This window comes from Pezoporus occidentalis, unplaced genomic scaffold (assembly GCF_034315485.1).
Source record: "Pezoporus occidentalis ecotype Australia unplaced genomic scaffold, CSIRO_AGI_Poc_V1 ctg68, whole genome shotgun sequence".
Classification (NCBI taxonomy): Eukaryota; Metazoa; Chordata; class Aves; order Psittaciformes; family Psittacidae; genus Pezoporus; species Pezoporus occidentalis.
In genome coordinates this window covers 3,296,107-3,318,173 of record NW_026916030.1, presented here as the reverse complement: position 1 = coordinate 3,318,173, position 22,067 = coordinate 3,296,107, and the positions used below count along the sequence as shown (strand labels likewise).

Below are 22,067 nucleotides of genomic sequence, written 5' to 3'. Positions count from 1 at the left end.
TCACCCTGCTGTGACAGCAGGAAGCTATTTTTAACCCTTAAGATACTAGGACAGCCAAGCTGTACAATTAAAATAACCCCCCAAAAGCTCTGTGTTAATTGGCTCTTGCTTCTCTTCTGCCACTGCCCACTCCCTGTGAGCTTTGGTGCATGCAGGGAAGGTCTGAGGATACAACATAGCAGCGGTGCGGCATGGGAAGCCCTGTGAAGTTAGTGAGAAGTTATTCACGCTTGGAATGCCATCTCCAGCACAACTGCTGGCTGCACTGGAACAAGGCAGAAACATGAAACCCAGGCGGTTAAACTGCTCTCCTTTTAATCAGTTTTTACAGAATAATACATTAATAATCACGTTAGAGACAAGATGGGGTTCCTGTATACAAGATTGTGCAAGCTCATTAATTTAGATTTATAAAGGCTTTACCAGTTTCAAAGAGGAGAGGCAGTACAAAGCTTTTAAATAGAGGTAAAGCACAATTAAAAGGTACAGAACACACACTACTAACTCAGCAGAGATTAATTCTCAAGTAGTACAGGCTCAACCAAGTCAGATGTTACCCAGACAGGAGGGTTCTCCTCCTCCTCCTCCACTGCTTCCTGCTGCTCCCACTCTCCTGCCTTGCTGCCAGCCGGAGGCTGCATGCTCTGCACCACAGCATGGCCACACGTGTTAGGCTCAAGCCAAGCACACACTTTAGTGGCCCGAGGCACTGCTGCTGCACAGGCTGGCCTCCCCCTGCTCCTGTCCTCGCTCCCCTTCCCCATGTGCGCTCAGCATTAACACAGCAGAGAGTTCCCAAACTCCTCTGAGAGTCTGGCTCAACAGAACACTCCCGTTTCCAAGCGCTCCGAACCAACACTGTGCTCACCGGAAAGTCACCAACAGGAAACAGGACCGTGTTCGTGGCTTTTTTTTCCTGAAATTTATGGCAGTTACATTCAGCATTTGGTAGTACAAGGTCTTCAACACAAAAGGTTTGAAACTGAAAGGCCCAACAGGCCATAGGCATTCCCATATTCCTTCAAGGGGATTACGAAAAGCTTTAGAGAAAAGTCTCCCTCAGGGTTAGGAGCTAAAAGGAATCTCCTAGGGATGAAAAAACCCAGCCCTTTCCTTTCCCTCCTCTGCCCAAAAAAGGAAAACACCAACTCTGTAATATTGAGGCATTGCCATGCCATGGGTTAATTTGGCAGCTCCTCCTGACATGCCAACGACCAGCACTGACATCAATGACCGAGTCTTGACTGCAACCTGCTACTGAGGATCCCTCCCCTCTCCCCACAATGTTCCATTCACCCTTCAGTGGCTGAAGTAGGTTAATTAACAGAAAGCACCAAGTTCACAGCAACAGATACTTGGCTGGCACCTCTTGGCAGCAGTGCTGTTACTTTTGGTCCTTTATGCGCTGTCTTTTCACCTTTACTATTGCACACCAAAATCTAACAACATCACTTCTCAGACATGTAGTTTATCATTTTAAAACAAAACGTTATGGGACACCAGGGGAAAACAGTAAAAGGACATTAGAGGAAGGTTTTTAATTCTTCAGAAAGTCTAATTCTCTAACTACACCTACCAAGACTCTAATAAAGGACTTTCAGAGTAGATTGGAAAAAAGAAGCAAAGGACCATCTTGCTATGAAGACTCTCAGCTCATCTGGGACTCATTTAAACACTCACTGGTTTAAAAATAACTAAACAATAACAAAGACTCCAGTTCTACATAGAAAAACAAAGTGATAAAACCTGTGAAGGAAATGGTTCTTGTCCCTTCCATAAGGGAGAGCAAATCTGAAGGATCTGATGGTGCTGGTCAAATCCTGCTAACCAGGTCTGCAAACCGAAGCGGAGTGCAGGGTAATCACCAACTGAAGTGTCTTTGTGCCTCCTTTAAGGATTGTACAAATACTCTCCCCAGCTAAAACCAAAGCTGGAGGACTACAAGCACTTTCAGACATCGGTCTTAACATCTCAGATATTCAAGTAATAACTAAATATTACAGGACACTTCAATATAAATAAATTTATATTGCTTTTAGATATGACCTGGCCATATCTTCAAGGGCATGTTTGTGCTTCGCTGCTGAGTGTTATTGGTGAGGGCTGTGCTTGCAATATCAAGTTATGTGTTCAGCACCAAAACTCCATCAAGGCTAAAGAACTGGAATATTGCAGTGCTACACAGACCGAGTTACCACAGTAAGGCAGATCAGAAGAATTTTGTTTCTACTGAGTATTGCTCCTCCACACAGTCAAGGCTCTAATAGAGGAGAAAGACTATAAATAGAAGTTACCATCCCACCCTCTCACTTGTGATTAGTTTGGCAAAAATGCTGCTGTACTGAGTTACATACTAGAGTCCTAGAAAGTAAGTAGCTTTAATTATGCCTCAATGAGTAGCACAGCCAAATCAAGCACTTGATACGTGACAGAAATTGCTCTAATTTCAATGAACCAAATTCTTTCCCCAAGTACTAGCTGCTTACAGGTTTTACTCATCAAAATGCACACACATATAAAATAAAAATCCTATTTCCAAAACAATGCAAGAAAGGTTTTGTTTTTTCAGAACTCAGAGACACCAAGCCTCAACACATCCCTCCGTCAGAAGTGCAATGAACACTCGGGAAAGAGCAAGAAATAATACTGACATGAAAGGGTTAAATGCTCACTGTCCTTTTTCACTGTAATTCCAGCTGAAAAAGAACAGCGAGTGCTTACGTACAGGTAACAACCACTGGCCAACACTCAGACCATTTCACCCAGGAGAAATCCGTATGGTGTTGTGCATAAAAACTTCTTTAACTTGGTACTTGTCAGTTTAAGGGAAAGGTGGGGTGAGAAATCTACAAAACACCCTGAACTGATGTCATGATATGTTTCATAAAGAACAGTGTTATCGTTTAAAATATTTTATATGAACAGTAAAACTTGCACTGCTGCATAGCAGACAACACGAAGAACATTTAGTAAAAACATTCACTGAAACCCCTGGCAAATGTATTTAATGTCACTAATCAAAATATATATTACAGACCAAGGTTCTGTTAAGGATCTCTGTTTGGGGTTTGTACAGTATACACAATAGCTCAGAAAAAATATTACAGTAAGGTATTTTATTTCTCCTTTTTTTATATTAGACTTATCTATTGTAACTTACAGTTCCTCTCCTCTATATATCCAAACCTTTGTAACACCCTAATGCCCTAGCTAAAAAGGGTTCAGCTACCTAATAAGCCCCATCTACTATAAATTCCAGTTTTAGAAATTTCAGTAATCTTAATTACACTTTAATAAATAGTTCAGTTTGCCCTTTTTTTAATCTTAGCCTTTCGAGGAAGTCCTTTTGTTACCAAAACACAGTATGTCACAACCTGTTAGAGGTCAGAGAGGCTTTTGCTTGTTTATTCAAAGGATAACGAGCCCAAAGATAATTGCAATGCATTAAATATAGCTATATAATATTTACACTGTCCTCTCAGATTTTCAATTTTGGTGAAATACAATTGAGAACTAATGTCAGCTACTACAAACCTTCAGAGAGGCTGGTGTTTTATTAATAAAAGGTGTATTAAGCTAGAAAGTATACTAAGTGGTTGCCCTGATTCTTCTTGTTTCAGTTTTATATTAGAAATTAAACAAAGTGAATTATTCACGTGAGTAAGAATTCAGGAAGAAGGGTGGTGTGAAAAGCATGAAGAATTTTCTGCATGTTTTGAGATTCCAAAATACCTGAAAACTGTGGTCCCTTTTGCAGTGCCAGTATTTATAGGGGAGAAAAACGCAACCAAAAGAGAAGAGGGGAAAAAAATCTGTTAAATTAATTTGATTAGTAAAGGTGTGTTTTAAAATGCCTCAATTCTGTACAGTATTATACAAGGAAAGTCTCTTCTTCAGCTTTTGCAGCTGTTGTACATTCTTATAGACTCTTCTTCTGCTAACAGTCTGCCCATACATGTGCTGCTTGAGTTACTTGCGATCATCAATGGTTTTAATGAATTCAACTGCTGCTGTGAACTGCATCCACCAGTACGACTCTTCTCCAGATAAACAGTTGGCATAGAAACTACTAATGTACTGAACAGTGGACAGCAAGCAAGGTGGGTTTGCCTGAGGGTTAAAGAAGAAAAAGATACTCACAGCTTGTTTGCAAAGCTAAACATAAAATGTTACAAGATACAGAACAGAAATACAATCCTATTTGTGCAGTGATCCTCACATATTCCTAATACATGATTATGAAGTGTACCTGTAGGGTAGTGACTGCTTGTCCAGTCCACCCCGATTTCACACATTCAGAAGGCATCAGACTTGATGAAGGGAGTGTTTTTCCTACAAGGAAAAATGACTAGCAGGCCCAGAGAAAGAAAGGTAACACCGGCAGGATCTATAAAAGCCATCAAGGATTCCAACATGTGGAAAGCCTATTGCTTTAGCATCTTATACATGACAGACCATTCTCCAAAAACTCATGTTAAAAAAGACCAGCGACATAATGCAAGTCAGTCCTAGTGTGGATCTTGGTCCTGAAAAAGGACAGCATTAAGCAGGCACAGATGACAAATGCTTATAGACACACCTCAAAAAAAACCACACTAATTCACTCCACACACAACATCTCTGCCCAGTTTCCTTGGTTCCAAATGCAGTCTGTTTGGATTCAAAAACCATAACTGTGACTGTATTTCTGATGTTTCTACTTAAACCTACTGAATTGGATCTGGGTTTGAATCTAGCATGCTCCCAGTTACCCAAAAGCATTATTTTTCTTCCTAAAATTTGCTTGGTTATTACAAGAATCAGCTGGGATTTGTGATCTTTGCAAAAGAACTCACCTTTATGAGAACAAAGACCAGAACAGGAACAAAATCATCTGCCCCAGGTACTGAATCTTCATTTGCCAGACTAAGCAGGTTCATGATGGTTGAACACATACGCAGGATACACTGTACTTTGTCTCGAGGGGTTTTGTAAGCGCTTATTGTGCGGATTTCAGACTGTGCAGATGGCCATGGTGCCTCCCGGAGATATACCTAGGAAAAAAACCAACATGCTGCCAGTTCTTGTTTGTCCAAGCTACTACTGTGCACCACAGAGGGTCTGACGTACCAGAGAATAGCAGGCAGGAGCAAGACCCCTGAGAAACAGTAAGCTTTAAAGCAAGATGGTTCCATTACACTCACAATGAAGGTGGTTTCCTGCTGTGCTAAATAAAAAGCTACCAGGAGACAGCACTCTGTGTGCAACTAACACAATTAGCTTGTGCTTCTTTGTGACTTCTCCAGTGCCCTGTTTCAAATGAAGGTAGAGCTATATGCCTCAGTCTTCTGTATAGCAGCTTCATGAACATGCACTGTTTTGAGTCATACAGTTCAAGTGCTGAATTAAGAAGTAGGACAGCTGCAAACATCCAGCCTCTGATAGACTTCTATCTTCTGATAGACTACCAACCTGCCTTTACTTAACCTATTAGCCATGAGAAAAGTGAAAGCATTGGGCAAATTCACAGATCTGCAAGGTTCCATTAATTCTGGCTAGCTCAGAAAGTTGACTTGGCAGCTGTAAACCACAGCTATGGCATATGAATCAGATTGGAAGCATAAGGGATTCAGATCTTGTCTTTTGAAGTCAATTATCAGGAAGTTACACCATCTTCATGCAGTTCTTAAATCTTAAAGTCAGGACAGAGGTGGCAAAATCAGAAACAAATTAATTTGGAAGTATCAGCCAATGGAAGATACCAAAGTATGGGCACAGCACGTTTTTCCAGCCTGATATTTCAGCTGTCACAGACAGAAACACAACACTTGTAAGTGTAAAACAAAACAACCCTTTCCCCATCCCAAACACAACCAAAACCAAGCACCCCAGCACACACACAAAAGTGAAAGAAAGGACTTACTTCAGGTATCTGAAGTGCTTTGTGGTTTGCAGTCACTACTTTAGATAACCTCTGTATGTGCTCGTGAAGGACCCTGAAAACAAACACAAAAAGCAAAGAATGAAACCTAAGCAGCAACCAGCCAGCAGTCCCCGGGGTTTCCAAACAGTTTTAAGATACTATAAGAGAGATCTTGAGGAAAGCACATAACCATGATGGTCCTGCAGCTAATGGACACTAGGTCAACATGAGATGCAGACGACTTTACCATCCAGGCCAACAGAGCTTTCAAACCGCATATGTTCTAAACCATAGAAACCCCAAATGCGTGGAAAATACTGTACCAAAACAGAAAATGGAAGGAGTTCTGACGCAGATTTTGATCACTCTCAGCATACACACTTGCAGATCTGAGTTTGTATCCCAAGTCACTACATTTACAATTTTATTCGAGCAGTGTGTTGCCAGCACAAACTTTTGCACATGATGCTAAAGCAGTTCCTTGCTCTTTTACAAAACTTTCTGAAAGAAACCATGAACTTGTACAGCATGGCTGACTTTGTCAAGCCTGTCACATGAAGACTGCAGAGCTTCCATCTGCCTCAACTGCAAAAGGGAAACCAGGTACTTCAAATGACATTAACTTACTGGTCACGCAAAATATCTCCATCCTGATTAGGATAGAATGCAAGCTTGAAAATACGATTCATCACGCTGCGTTCTATAGCTAATTGTGCATCCTGAAGCTGTTCCTCACTGGCATTCTGCCATATGGCATCCTGAGCCATAGCCCCATACAAGAACTGGAGAAAATCCTCAACTTGGGCTGTTTTATCATCTGCTGCTGTGAGTTTCTGAAAATCTGATATAAAGGAAAAAGAGAACATTCTGTTAACTAAAACCCCCATTATTTCTGATAGGTTTCTCTGTAAAGAGGAGCCCAGAATCTACTTCAGATTTCTTGCCAGGCAGCACTGAAGCTCTGTTTTACCCACACCCAGGGAAGTACAAGCAGAAACACTTGAAATAAATGGAGGAATTAAAGAAAAAGCATACAGAACACATTTAGCAAAGCATATGGTCAAAATACTCTACTCGATAATGTGTTAATCACTTCCTCTGCAGTACCAGCTCTTATGCCTTCTTTCCAGCCACCCACAGAGATAACACCCAGAACAATCACTACAACAGTGCCTTGGTAGGAACCAGCACATGCAAAGTTGTCAGATGCTGAGGGGGAAGATATCAAGAAAACCTACGGGTACCATTTCCTACCCCTACCTTTATTAAGTATACATAGTTACAACGTTCATATTTATCTACAAAATACAGAATGGGGAATGCAGCCAAGTTAATGCAGCATGGCCAAATGGGATGGTCCATTCTGGCTCCTAACTGGCCATTCATTGGCTTCATATTTATAGCACTCTGCAACAGAAGACAACTGCCACTCATATCTGCCAGCAGCCTAAACACTACAGTTGCCAATTTCTCTTTTAGATCATCCAGAAATAGCCGTCTCCTTTTTATCCAATGAAAGGGCTTTAACTCCTTTCTGGGTCACTGAATCTTATTACTAGAACTTTAATCCCAGTCTATGAATTCTCATATTAATTCCAGCCTATTCAGGCACATTTAGCATGCAGCACTATATGCTCCAGGAGCAAGAACTGACTCCAAATTTCTTATGTACTTCATTAAGCCACATATGTGCATAGAGATCATAGAAACTTTTAAATGACCCTGTTTTGAGGGACTTGTCTTCCTGGTGCCACTATCCCTTATGATCTGATATTTTTGAATCTTTGATTCATACTACTACTGCTCTCTGTATTTTCTAAGAGGCAACCACAGGTTCTGTACTAAGGACTGAATGCTGCAACTTAATTTATCATTAATCAGTAGGTCTAAACTAATTAATAGTATTTATGTTTCTCCCATGGGTCAGGTAACATGATTTAGCACAACTTCTTGGACCAAGTGAGATCAGATTACCTTTACTCTCTCAGTCTGTGAAACATGCAGCCAGTTACCATGCCTTAGCTGCCACAACATACTGTTAACTCACAGTAATCTGAGCTGTTCATTCACCAGCTAAAATGAAAACCGTTGTAGGAATCTGCTCCTCAGATCAGAAGTTGTATTTTAAAACATTAACTCGAGCCAGCATCTAAATATAGAGTAAAGGAATACAAACACTCCACTGTCTGCAGTAAATCTTACCTTGAATAAACTCCCTTATTTTCTTTTCTTTGCTCTCTAGCAGCAGCCTCACACATACTGTAGTGAAGTATCTGTTGGCCACTTCTTTATCTCGCAGAACTCTTTGCAACAGCCTTTCCAAGTGTGCTTGTGTCGTTTGCAGCCCTTGGCGACATCGAGTTAAATAGGCGATATATGGAGCTCTTTTCCTAAAACAGAGAGTTTTCTACATCAGATTCATAAAAAAGATAGAGGCTAATAGCTTTACAAACTGTTGAGTTGTAGTGCAAGAGGTAGCTTCAACATGTTTTTAAAACAAAGGTAAAGCCTGAATTAGGACGTTCCATCTTACAGAGATTTCTCTGGCTGAATCCTTGCAGCACTCCAGAATGCTAGATCAAAGCAACTTCCAAACAGCATCTCCTGTGTGCTAGAGCTGAACATTACCCACAGATTGATTTAACCTGAGTTTATTACTATCTGGACTGACTTAAACTCCAAGGGGCTTTAAGCCCTTTGCAGATAGCTGAGGCAATTTCATCATATTGTAGGAAGGCCTGATTTGATAAAGTACAATTTAAACCACAAGGGGTCTTCCCAATCTGCTAGTGAATAAATATATGCATTTGGAAACCTATTAATAATAAGATAATGAACAAACTACCTATAGTCCTCTGCAATAGATGCCAGCAGCTTTCGACAGGTCCTGTTATCAAAGCGGCTTACACATCGCATAGTCTCCTGCAACTGGGCCATCAAGTTCTTGTCTTGGAGGTTAATAGCTTCAGCTAGCTGAACTTTCAAGAAGCACACAATTTCATTATCTAGTAAAGAATGACAGAAAATTATTAAGGAAAAGAAATGTAGGCATGATGAAAATACAACTTTTTTAGTATGGGAAACATGTAAGTTTAATATAAAGTGTCTCTACATTAGGCAACAGATGCTATTTTAAGAACAAGTATTTTTGAATTCCCGAGACATGAAGGGGTAAGTTTTCATATCTCTGTCTTATTTAGTATTTAGAACCATTCTGAAACGTGAAGAGGACCAGAAAAAGTGACAAATTCACCTGTCTGCAAATAAACCTAGCATGAATGGAGGGATGAAACATAACACATACTATGTCAATGTAAAGACTCAGCAAATCAAACAAGTTACTCTATTAGTATTTGGGGGGCAAAAGTCAGCTTATGGCTTCTGCGTCTATGCCAAACAGAAGGTACCACAAACAGTGCAGTACAGACACCATTAGATGGGGGAAAAGACACATACAGTACAAAAATATCTGTACGTATGAAGAAAATTTACCTTCAGGGTCTGTGTGGTCTGGCAGACCGTTCCTTGTTGAATGTGTCAGCATCGGGAAGGCAACGGAATCTGCTGAACAAAGAGCCAATCTCAGTTTCTTCTTTGCATCCCTTAAAGAGGAAAAATATTTTCTTAACAAAGCTGCTGCAAGGTCTGCTTCTTCAATAAGCAGTCTAACTTTTTTGTCTGTTTCTATTTCTTACATACTGCCTAAAAGTTATTTATCATTTTATTTTAGTTATTTATCATTTATTTAGTTATTATTTAGTTATTAATTACTTATTTCTTTAGTTATTTATTATTTAGTTATTCATAAGTTATTTATTTAGTTATCATTTATTTATCATTTACTTTAATATACCAATGTTTCCAAGACTTCAGAATATCAGTTCTTTTAATATAGCACCTAGAACAGTTTCAGAGGAATCTTCCTAAACAGTGACCTGCTCCATTGTCTCAGGTTAGAATACACCCCCTTCACTTGTGGAAATACGAAATGCCATGAGATACTATGCTATGAGATGCTTAAAGTATGTGAAGGTTTACAATTGATCCATATTATTATTGTTCTGGAAAACAATCCCATGGCTTCAGCTCTTAATTCTATTATGTGGGTAAGATTAAACCTGAAAATGTATTTACCTGTAGGAGAAAGCGGAACTTTGTGGCTGTGCTACTTGACTTGCAGAGTCCGGGAGATCATCTGCAGACATGTTTTGCAAAGCCTCATCACGTGGAGAGTCATGCATACTCTCACCATCCCCAATAGCCTCTATGGAAATGAAAATAACCAATGTAGCACTTGAAGAGAAGAGTGAGAAGAAGAAACTAGACTAATATCTCTATTTTCTTCTTGTTATTCTAAGGTCAGGGAGGGAATGGAGACAGCAAATAAATTGTTCTGAATAAGTGAAAAGAGTATATTAGAAATACACAATCTATAAGTAAGTTTTGAAAGACCTTGGGAATATTGATTTAATTCCCAGTCTCAGATTAATTGACAAAATGTTCCTGCTTTAGAGTTCACATTGTTCAGCTGTTAGTACTAACATCTGTCTAGAATGCTAAAGAGTTTTTATCTTTAAGGAGGAGAAACTATGTCAGTGCTGATTACAAAAGCCAGGTTCTCACCTGCACCATCATAGTTTACTATGGCTCCTTCACTAGGACTGGTTCTCTTGATTGCATTCCTGTATTTGTCCAAAATGTCCTCTGCAGCTTGTGCCTGTGCACTGAGCCTTGGGCTGGGATCATCTGAAAACACCATTAAAAACAACAGGAGTTAGCCTTGTAGTGTGTACCAACTGAAAGCAAATACAAACATTTAGACCTACACATTTGCACTCTGTTTTAGCCACATCAAACAAAGAGCTGCTTGTCTTCATCTAGCCACAAGTCAAATACATTTATAAAGTCTGAAGCAAAAGCAGGAGAAAGTACAATGAAAGTGAACAAATAAAGCCAGATCCTTAGCGTATTTATGCCACATATACAAATAGTTCTCGTATATTTAAAGACTTCTAGAAATATTTAGGCAAACAGAAAGCTAAAAATCCAGGCTCAAATCAGGTTTATTTTAGCACTTAAGTAACTATTACAGGAATGTGTCTGCAGCTATCCTCACAGCTCAGCTATGATAAGGATATGAGCCTTGTAATGAGAGGGTGTGGGGAGGGGAAGCAAAGACTGGAGTCAAGAATCCAGTACTACACATATTGACAGAAGCATGACAGCTTAAAAACAGCCTTCAAGCCAAGAAGTCTTTATTCATTGTCTTATTCAGAAAGCCAGTTGTGAACATTAACTACAATAGTTTATACGTTTCTGTAAATAGATACCTGGTGGGCACTCTGAAACTCTAGAGGGCATGTTATGATAGAAACTTACTGTGATGATATTATTCTCATACCTTGAAGTGTTGAGTATCTGTCAGGCACCATGTCATCTTTGTCTTTTTCTTGTTTTTCTTTCTTTCTAAATGGAATAGGAGCTGAAAATGAAAGGTACTTTATCAAAGACTATTCTGAGATAATGGCCAGATTAAAGAAGCTTTAAGAAAGTGGCTAATGCAGAAGTCTGTCATAAACTTCAATAAAACCATAAGTCTATCTACGGGGCGGAGCAGAACTGTAATGTAGTTAAGTTACACCTTTACAGACATGCTACCATGAACCAGGCAAAACAGTTTTGCCTTCCAGTTACTATACACTCTAGGCAATGACTCACCAGGGAGTGAGGTAGCTTCCCATTTTTATTTACATATATATTTATACTTCAGTTTAGCCAATAGTCCTAACTCAAATATTGCTTGTAATGACATGAATCTTTCTGGCAACTGGTTCCCACTACTAAGTTCAAGAAAAAGATGCAAACACAGCACATTGTCAAATGCAAAAGCAAATAAAATGGTATTAAAATACTGTAACATCATCTAAAGTTAATCTTCAAGGATTATGGTGGTTCTTTTCTAACTGAAAGTCTGTAGAATACCTAATATTGCACACATTGTTCCGTCCCAAGTTGATATCATTCACAGCATGAAAGTATTATCTTGAACAAGCTTTACTTTGCAAATAGCAAAGTCTAATTTCCACTCATGCCATGTTACATGAGATAACCTAAGTTATCAATATCCTTCAACTAGCATGCTACCATCTGTAGAAAATTAAGACCAATTCTCAGTGAAGCTGCAATAAAGTTAATATCATACAACTATGAAATGATTGGCCTTACATAAAGATTCCAAGGTTACTGAATGATTACGATAACACAATGCCTAACCAAATTTGTTTCAGCTTACACTCCTCTTTATAGATTCTGCATACTTCGTATTTCAGTAATTCTCTCTTTACTGCAACACTTGCAATTTTATAAGTATGAATTCTGTCTTTCTCAAAGTCAAACAGTACAGCTTTACTGTGTCACAAGTCTGTGCCAGCTTGGTTGGCTTTTCAAAGTGAAACTGTAAACACTTTCCATAAAAGTGACTAAAGACATCATAAAGGCAGTGTGCACTCTTACTGAAGTACCAAAACCAGATGGACATGATCCTACCTTTGGGCATGGCAGACACAAAACGTTTCCTCCACCAGGGTTTGTTTCTGTCAGACTTCTCATCATCACTGTCTTTTCGCTCTTCAATCTGTAAAAAGGGCAGAGCCTACCATTTGAGCATTTACTATATGAAGTGCAAAGACAAAACTCCTCCTTCACATCAGGTTTTGCTACACTGACTGTAAAAACAGAACTACAGCAGAGCACAAAAGCCATAGCAGATGAAGTTGGAAATGTTCCTCCTGAAGAGGGCAGCCTATAAATGCTAAACCAAAGACATGAAGAAACTTAGATTTCACTTCTTTTTTTTAGAGAAAATTACTTTTCAGGATGCTGCAGTATTTCAAATTTAGCCACTTCAACAAATCTGTATTTCTAAAGTCCCACCAAACCAAGTAAAAGTTGAAGAGAAGCCAGATTCATTTAAGCCACTCTGAACATCTGTAGCTTTAACTTGTAAAATATTATTGGCCAACATTTACAGGATAACAAAAGTACACCGTATTTCCTTGGCTACACACCTTTAATAACAGCTTTCTGGCATTAGATGTATAATTACAATGGGCATGCACAAAGAGATGTATAGAAGCCTTACCTCTCCCCTGGAGGAGTCTTTACTGGGAGATGATGATGATGACTGTGATGCAGCCACCAGACCAGCTGCTCCAGCATTGGTGGCTGGCATAGGAAGCTCCCTCTCCTCATTTCCAGGACGTCTGTTCCACCCAGGATCACTCATAGGTCTCCGAACTGATGACACTATATCTGAACTCCTACTGCGGACTAGCCTCTCTGGGTAAGAATGCCTCTGCTTGAATGCTTCTAAATCGGTTGGAATTAAAGAGTGAGACCCAAAGTTTGGTAATCGGGCCTCATTACCTCCTATGGCTCCTTCCAAGATTGGGGGATCTGGTGGTGGATGAGAGGGTCTTGCATAATGTACTTTAGGCCTTACGACAGCTGATACACCTGTGGTCATAAGCATAAAAGAAAGCATGCCTTTCTTTTAAGATTCTTCCAGATTAGCTGGTATTAATACAGAAGCATTGAAAATGCTTGTTTTTTTTTAAAAAAAAGCTTATTCTTTACAACTCACCTTCATTTGATGATAGAGGATCAAACAGTGCAAGCAAAGAATCTGTCTGAGAAGGAGGAGATGTCAACTGACTGGCTCCTGAAACACAGAGAAGAACAGTTAATGCTGTACCAAGAACTACCTACAACGTAAGTGACACTGGAAAAACAGCCCTCAGCAGCAAAAGTTTACAAAAACCTATACTGTAAAATATTTCTAAAGGCATTTTCATATGGAAAGATTGCTGTAGCATGCTGAAATGATTGAAGAATTCCATCACAAAAAGTGGGGAAATCTTGAGGAGCAGACCAATTCCAAAATGCAAGAGGACAGTCAATGTGATCAAAACAAATTAGGAAAAGGTAGTCTTAGATCTAGCAGTCAAGCTCTACTACTGTAAAGTCCTGGGATCAATTTGTCAAACAAACACGGTACTAGCAAATAAGGAAAGTGCTGAGCTTAGCCACCAGAACTTTGAAGTTGGGAGAAACTGTAAAATTTAAGGCTTCTAACAAATGACTTTTGTGAGACTTCAGTTACCAGAGATTCTAATTCTCCTTTACAGGTAACTTACCATGGGCTGTTTCATCCATGTCAGGGCTTGTCACAGAATCTTTTCCCCCAAAGTCAGAGCTGCACTCAGACCTGAGATCCTCAATCTTATTAGGAATATCTTCAGATGTTGCACTAATACCTTACACATAACAAAAGAAGCATCTGATATAGTCTTTCAGAGAAAAAGGAAGACCCTGAAGCTATTAAAAAGTTTGGTGAACATTGCCATAATCAAGTCCTAACTCACAGCAGCATCTAGAGACATAATGAATTTCTACACTCCTAAAATAACATTTTATTTCTACTGTACATCTTCAGCTGTTTTAACATAGTCATGAACACAGTTTGACAATGGGCATTAGAAAGACACTTAAGTACTTTGCAGAAACCAAAGAAGTGAAGTAGATACATGCTGATTTACTTAAATAAAAAGAATGTTGTGACAATATAACTAAGTGCAAGAAAGTTAGGAGTTTCTTCCAAATCCATAACCCACAGCTAACCATTGCTATTATAGCACAGAGTATTTGACTCTCTGCTGCCTTTTTATCTTCTTCTGTAAGATGAACAAAGATGCTTTGAAAATTCCAGACTGAGTGCAAGAAGTTATCTTATGAGTGAAATGATGTTTAATTGAAGCGCAGCAAAGCAGGTGCTGATCACTTTCTAACAGAACATGCAAACTCACCTGATACAACGCTGAGGCCTGGTGTGCTGGGTCGAGAACTGACCTCCCTTACATCTGTATCATCAGATGTGCTACCCAGCCCAGAACAGCTTTCCAGTTCTTGTAGTCTTTCCTCCTGTTTTAAATCTGGGGCCTCTACAAAGAGAGACAATGGAGAGTAGAGAGAAAAAAGTATCATTACTCAATACCATGCTCCCTTAATGTTCACATAAAGAAGGAAGAGGGGTATGTGTTGGTTTAGTACATTAAGTTCTAAGCTAACTCAGCTCTTTCAGTGTTTTCTTATAGTCCCTTATACAGAAAGCAGGACGCTGCACAAATAGCACTGTTCTATCTGCACAGGCATTCTAAGTAGTTTTAATTTATTTTAGTATTGTATTTCTTAGATACAACAGTATGCAGTGAAATCTTCACTAACCAAAGCAAACTGTGATCCTAGGTAGCCCTACTTGACGTCATAGGGAAGGAAAGCAAACATAAGTCTGCTCTGCAATCCCTTCTCACCCTTTTTGGCCCCAAAGAACTTCTTAAGTAACAGTGAGTTACTTGTCACAATGTTTTCCATCTTCTCTCTGCCTAGGAACAGTTTGGCCTTTTAATACTGGAAGCATTCACAAACACTAACTTAACCCTAGGACAATAATCTCTCAAAGAAAGAGAGGAAGAGGATGTTGTTTGGCACTCTATGCCTCTAGAAGAGTCTTGATTCACGCTAAAGAAATAAGCAAAAACTGCATGATTCTGACCTGAATCACTCGGTAATACTTCCACACTCCATGCCTCACTTGTGGTTTCTGATATGGTTGAACCTGTGCAGGGATCAAGCAACACGGATCCTGAACCTGGTAAACACAGTAAGCTGCCTAGCATGTTCTCTGCAGCTGCACCTGCAAAAGTAAAGCCGAAGCGTATAGCTAGATAAAGGCTTCCTGAAGACAGCTCTGATCAGAGAGAAAATAAGAACACATTTTAGGTGTCCTTAAATAAAGTCACCATGAAAAACAATGTTGAAAAGATAGGAATAAGCAACTAAATACAATTCAGGTCATGCATACAAAATCCTCAGTTTAGTCAATGCAAACACACCTATTTCAAAAGAGAGGAGGAGGAGGAGGGCTCTGCAGCCTCACTAGTTTAGAGCAAGCATGAAGCATTTTAACATACCAGCTACACCACCAAGTTACCTGCTATTTCCTGCAAACGATCTTCATCAATATTTGGATCGAAGTCACTTCCCAAGACATCTGTACTCCAAGTTTCACTCACGGTTTCTGATATATCTCTGTCATCAGTCAACCCCATCATGTCACGGATTTCAAATTTACGGAGCTTGTCATCAAGATTATCCTGAGTTGTGGCTGTGTAAAAACAAAAAGGTCTCAATTTGTTAAAGGCTTTTCCAATTACTTCTCATTTGAAATCTGAAAGAGTACATTATAGGAAAACAAACAACCCTCTAATTCTGTCAGATAAAAGCCTTTTAAAGTAGGGCCTGTACAGCACTATTCAAGAGATGCTGCCTGAAAACAGTTTTTAAGTCCATTTGAGACTTAAGAAGAAAAATCTTACACTACACATGGTGACCTATCAACCAACTGACAGACAAAACTGATACAATCCCTGTAAGAAGAACTTATGACAGAACAGCTGTGGCCTCCAGAGATCATTCAAGCCCAAACCCTCTGCTCAAAACAGGGTCAATTACAGCAGGTTGTTCATGATCATTGACAGATATGTTTTGATTATCTCCAAGCTGGAGACACCACAACTTCTTTGGACAACCTGTTCCAGCATTTGACAAATATACATGAAACAAGAAGCTATCCAGATGCTTTAAGATTATCCCAGTTCAGATCACCCTATTCCCTGAAAGGCAAAATTGATATCAAGCAAAACTTTACAAGCAGTTTCCTATAAAGGACCTCAAAATCTCATGCGATTTCTTGACAACAGCCTACAAGAAATATTTCTTGGGGGGAAAAAAAATACACAATAGTGATTGCACAGGAAAACTTTCACTTGTTTCTTCCCAAACTAGTCAATTTTTCAACCTTTTTCCAGAGAATTTCAGCTTTAGCATCTACAGCACCTCAGGCAGCTGTATTAAAGAACATGCACCTGCCTTGTTCATGCTCTAACAGCTGCAGAGCTTCTACACCATTGCTCCCAGAGGGGCCCGCGCCGAGCTCCGACACAGATTCCCCTTCTAAATCCAAAGACGACACAGAGTTGGAGCGATTGGAAGGACCTGTGAAAACAGCAGTTTACTGTAAGTCTAATTTGAGTAACAGTTCCTAAATATACAGCATGAACAATCCAGGACACAATTAACTGGAAAGATGAAAAGAAATGAAGTAGCAGTGCCAACATAAAATACTGAATTGATGAACTACATGTGCATTTGCTCTACTCTTGATCGTGGCTCTACAGACACTTAACCTGCAATGTGATACATACTTCCCATATTTAGTATAGTACTAATTATAATAATCTACAAATACATTTACAGAAACAGCTGGAATCTCACTGTTACTATTACTTAACTGTAACTAAAAAGTCAATGAAGTCTTTGCCATTAATTTGTTTACTTGTCCCTGAATTTGTTTCCTTACTTTGAGAAGAGAGCAAAAACTAAATTATGGAAGTCACACAATATAACGCATGCTGCATGACCTGTACAGACCTCTTCAATATCAAAAATAAACCTCTGCTTGGCTGCGTCTGATGTTCCTATAAAGGAGTTGTCCAGAGTCCAGAAACTATTCTGAGATATGTAATAGCTTATTAAAACATGATGAAAAATAAAGTCTGAGAAATCTAAATTTAGAGCTAACTTAGGTTATCTTAATAATTAGTACTGCACTTACGTTCAAAAAACAGCAGCAAAAAAAGCAAAGCAAAACCCTCTCTGTTTTCTCTTTCTAAATACACTTAGTTTTTTTCTTCCTAATTCTCTGACTTGGTTATGCTTTTGCATAACTGAATGTAGAGTTCAGCTCCATACGTCTTTATTTGAATGCCTAAGAGAAAAGACAGGCTCCTGGGGTAAACTAGCACAGCCTTTAAAATGGCAAAGATGACATGCTGTGCTTAACAGAAGTTCCTTTTATAGTTAAGGAAAACAACAACTTGAAGACTTAAGTGGCCCTTCACCTTCAGATATTCCTTCCAGATTATCACTGCAGAGGGAAAAGCGCAAGGTTTTATCAGGTTTACCATGGAGTTTGTTTTCATCAACAGGGACATCTCCTTGTCCACCATCTGCAAGTTGCATATTTAAGACCTGGAGAGTGGGAAAAAGAAACAAGTCTTCCTTAAAACATGGTATGCATTTTTACATTGGTTTCCCTAGATGTTAATGACACAACTGAATTTCTAACATTCCCTTTGAAAAAAAGACAGCTATCTCCAAAGTCAGAGCTTGGAGAGAACATAAGGTAACCATGATGTGAATGTAAGACAAATCCTGATAATAATGGAGCCACAAGCTCCTTCCTCGCCCCAGCAGACTAATATAGTATGGAAACTGATGCTCAGCAGGTTGCAAAGGGAGGTAATCTGAACTACCAGGCAAGGCAGCAAAGATGAAAGCAGAAGCTGTGCTACAGCTGGGGAAATAAAAGGCTGTAAAACCAGCCTTACCCTAAGCAGCACAGTCTGAAGGCATTCCTGGCAACGTGACCACAGCTCTGCCCTCACAAGAAGCTAGGTCTGTGCATTTCAAGTCTGAGCTGCCAAAACTGTCGGGATCAGTGTTCCAGTTCTGTCATTCACCTGTGCCACTTGATCCAAAGGACAGAGAATGCAGAAAGATAACTGAATCAGTTTCTTCAGGCTCGGAAACAATAGCCTGAGTTTGCTCTTAAGCACACCAGATGACAAAAGCCTCTTCATAAATCTGTCAGGTTCATTTTTCCTCTGTTTACATATTGGTTTTCACACCTTGCAGATGTACTAAGTGAGGAAAAAAAATTCACCTAACAAAGGGAAATTTGAAAGCTACAACTCCCAAGTTCAGTAAAATAAAGGGAGGATTTTAATTCCTATTCCAGATTTATTACCAAAACACAGTGTCACAACATCATTGTTCTGCTATTAAAGAACACAGAGGCTGTGCTTCTTAAAATATCCGAGATGTGATAGATTTTACATACCTCGTTTTCTGACATCATTCCTGGAGTAATCTGTGGACCTGTCCCCAAAGAAATCACCAGCACTTCTTCCGGCTGAACTTCTGGGATAGTCTCCTGGGAGGATCCTTCATGATCTCCATGCTGATCCATTAGCATGTTTGATCTACTTCTGCTACGAGTTGCTATGAAAGTATTTTGAATATCAACATTAGAAAGCTTTCCCTTGTTTAAGGGGGGAAAAAAGACAACACAATGGAAATACAGAACCACAGGGTTTTGAATTACTCAATAAACTCACAAAATGCAGTCTTATTAAACTTTGTGAGACAGAACTGGTGCTTAAATTTAGAGTACTGCACTGTGAAAAAGCAAACTTTCAACATAAAAGCTTAGAGAAATGACTTATACTATGTCTTGTTTGCCTACACAAGTTCAGCATATTCCAATCACAGATCTTTAATGAGTTATATGAAAAAATTAAGAGGTTTATAACTAACAAAAGAAGTCTACATTTCTGGTTTGAAACTCTAATTCATTTGTTTAGGAGTTTTCTCTTCTAAAAAGCAGGGAAATCGTATTCTAACAGATGTTTTGTTTTGATTACTTTGCATCTTTTTTTTTAATCTTTTCATGTAGCCTCATATTCTGATGCTTGGCATCATGGAAGGAAAAACGCCCACATGGAATTAGGATTTCTAAGTATGGCAGCACAGCACCAGTTATTTCTTTATTTGATCTGGGAAAACAAGGCAAGTGTGCACAAGTCCAAGCCAGATTTTGATTATCACACAAAGGCACTCACAGTGTTTTGAAAACCTACATGTACATACTAAATGAGTTTCAAACAAAAATCAATAAAGAAATCTGGCAAAGCAACTGATTGCCAAAGTAAACCAAAGGCATGCTCAAGTTGTGTTACAACTAAACATTTCACAGAGAAGAACAGAAAGAGGGCATTACCCACCAAAAGGGGTTACTAGAGTTATATGAGCAGAAAGATTGGTAGCAGAAGTATCCCAGGCAGTAATGGCTGCCAACTGCTGTCCTGGATTTCGAGAGCATTAAAATGAAACAAAACAAATAAAAACTTTGAGCAAAAACTAATTTATACCATAAAATAAATGCTGTTGTGCCACTAATTAGTAGGCATAAGACCAGAGCCATTCAGAAGCAGAGTTAAAACAACATGGGATAGGTTAGTTTGGGGGTTGGTTTTGTGGTTTTTTTTTGCCACTTATTTGGCTCTACGTATTTTCATCCTGTTACACACTAACACCAAATCCCTGAAACAAACAAAAACATCCCGTGTGGTCATAGTTATATAAATATACACTGAAGATGAGTACCACACTTCCTATTTTAAGAGAAAATATTATTGGAATAGACAAGTTCAAGACTCAGAATCCTCTTCAAAGAGAGGACAAAAACCCCAACAGGCAAAGCTGCTTTACAGTTTACTAACAATTAGAGTTAAAACCAGGCACATAATGGAGAAAGAAGCAAGCTGCTCTTCTTGGCATATACTCTGAAAGTTCTGCTCTTACTTTTTCATGCTCTTCCCCATTTGCTCTCTTCTGAGACACAAAAGATTTAAACTTATTCTATCCCACTAATTAAATGTCACTACTTGTACCTCACTGCTTTCCTAAGCAATATTCCCTCCTAGATCTGCTTCCCATTTTCAAACTTTCCCTTTATTATCATTGCACTAGCACTCCAGCGTTTTTCCCAAGCTCAACCAGAGTGCTGGAGCTCACCATACTGGCACCAGAAAATAAGGAAGTTACCTGGCTTTTATATGCAAAAGAAAATTCTTCATTATCTACAGAGAAAAAGCAGGACCTGGAGGTATAGTCAAAGAGTAGCCCCAAGAGGTGACTGAAGAAATGGCACAGAAGATGTATCAAGGTATCAGATCATGCAAGAAGCCTGCTTGCTCTTCTTACCTATTGGTAATCGATTTTTCTTGTTAGCTGGAGTAGTTGCAGGAGAAAGCTGTGGGGTGTTATATGGAGTCATTTCAAGGCTGCTGCTTTTCCCTGGTTTGTTCTGGGGCAAGTTTGCCAGCAAGTTTTCCAAAGCCATCCGATCTTCCTTAAGCTGATCACTTGACATTACATTCCGCATAAAGCCAACCTGAAAATTAACAATTACTAAGAATTGCAGCATAAGTTATCCTTGTTTATCCTATCTGTAAACGTACGGGGACAGGTTTATACTACTACTTAAGAACATAAGATATTACCAGAGCAGTTAGCTGGCTGTACGTCATGTAAACCACTGTTCTGCTCAACCCCTCCAGAAGGTTAACAGAAGACATTGGAGGAGTTTCAACTGCACGCCCATCAATAACTACATCCAGGAAAGCAGCAACACAGCTCTGCAAAGAGAAGAAATAGTTTTTAAATGAGAGACCATTTACTAGAGTTTGGAAAGAACGTAAGTTACAACAAGAGTTCAGCAGTTTACATAACAGTGGAAGTTTTGCTTCCTACTTTTAAAATCTTAGGATAAAGTACGATATACCATTAAAATCACAGAAGAGTAAGCAAGGAAAGCGTGCAGTTCGTTTCAGCACTTCCTTCATTCCTCTTCTGCATTCTAAAGTGTTACTTAAATGTCTTCATACACTTTTTTACAAAATTAAAACTGTTCTATGGTAATTAACTGCCCCTTCCTGAAGGAGCTGTTGAGCACAGACTAAAAGCGAAACAAGGAAGCAACACATAATATCACTTTCTAACCTGATTGAATGTTACTTGTATAATAAATACAAGTATGTGTAACTTTGTATGCTGACTGTGTAACAATTATAATTACCTGGAAGTTACCCTGGAAGTTACACAAGCAAATCAACAGGTTTTTAAACATGCAACAATACACCAAAGTTCATCAGTTTCACTGCTCCTCTGCTGAAGTCAATTTCAGTATTGCTACAGATGATTCACACTGATAAAGGAAAAGCTGAGGAAAACAAAGCAAAACTACACAAAAAAGGAACAAAAGTTACTTGCACTAACAAATTGCTTGGTGTTAAACCAGACTTCATATAGAAGTTGTCTTCAGATCAAAGTGTTTTCTTTAGGTGCAGTAGGAAAGCTGCAGACAGTAATTCAGCATTTCGGTTTCAAAGGTAAGTTGCTTTAATTTCCTTTTTATGTTTTCTTT

The 22,067-nt window shown here is 39.1% G+C and overlaps 1 protein-coding gene across 6 annotated transcripts in view; it reads right to left on the bottom strand.

Annotated features, from left to right (window-relative positions):
* Window positions 1–298: 298 nt before the first annotated feature.
* GAPVD1 (GTPase activating protein and VPS9 domains 1) overlaps window positions 299–22,067 on the bottom strand; it is a 30,620-nt gene continuing 8,851 nt past the window's right edge. For 2 of the 6 annotated variants that reach the window (XM_062641325.1, XM_062641326.1), the window contains 23 exons: window positions 21,145–21,279; window positions 20,846–21,035; window positions 19,864–19,944; window positions 18,921–19,081; window positions 17,920–18,049; window positions 16,889–17,014; window positions 15,951–16,124; window positions 15,513–15,653; window positions 14,767–14,901; window positions 14,098–14,217; window positions 13,545–13,622; window positions 13,044–13,417; window positions 12,449–12,536; window positions 11,304–11,384; window positions 10,526–10,648; window positions 10,037–10,166; window positions 9,395–9,504; window positions 8,748–8,907; window positions 8,105–8,292; window positions 6,530–6,743; window positions 5,903–5,975; window positions 4,836–5,033; window positions 299–4,110 (listed from right to left, as the gene is read on the bottom strand). In XM_062641325.1, the coding sequence (XP_062497309.1) occupies window positions 3,970–4,110; window positions 4,836–5,033; window positions 5,903–5,975; window positions 6,530–6,743; window positions 8,105–8,292; window positions 8,748–8,907; window positions 9,395–9,504; window positions 10,037–10,166; window positions 10,526–10,648; window positions 11,304–11,384; window positions 12,449–12,536; window positions 13,044–13,417; window positions 13,545–13,622; window positions 14,098–14,217; window positions 14,767–14,901; window positions 15,513–15,653; window positions 15,951–16,124; window positions 16,889–17,014; window positions 17,920–18,049; window positions 18,921–19,081; window positions 19,864–19,944; window positions 20,846–21,035; window positions 21,145–21,279 (3,351 nt within the window). In that variant the 3' untranslated portion in view covers window positions 299–3,969. The remainder of the gene's footprint in view (window positions 4,111–4,835; window positions 5,034–5,902; window positions 5,976–6,529; window positions 6,744–8,104; window positions 8,293–8,747; window positions 8,908–9,394; window positions 9,505–10,036; window positions 10,167–10,525; window positions 10,649–11,303; window positions 11,385–12,448; window positions 12,537–13,043; window positions 13,418–13,544; window positions 13,623–14,097; window positions 14,218–14,766; window positions 14,902–15,512; window positions 15,654–15,950; window positions 16,125–16,888; window positions 17,015–17,919; window positions 18,050–18,920; window positions 19,082–19,863; window positions 19,945–20,845; window positions 21,036–21,144; window positions 21,280–22,067) is intronic. The other 4 variants (XM_062641328.1, XM_062641327.1, XM_062641329.1 and 1 more) reach the window with 4 other exon arrangements.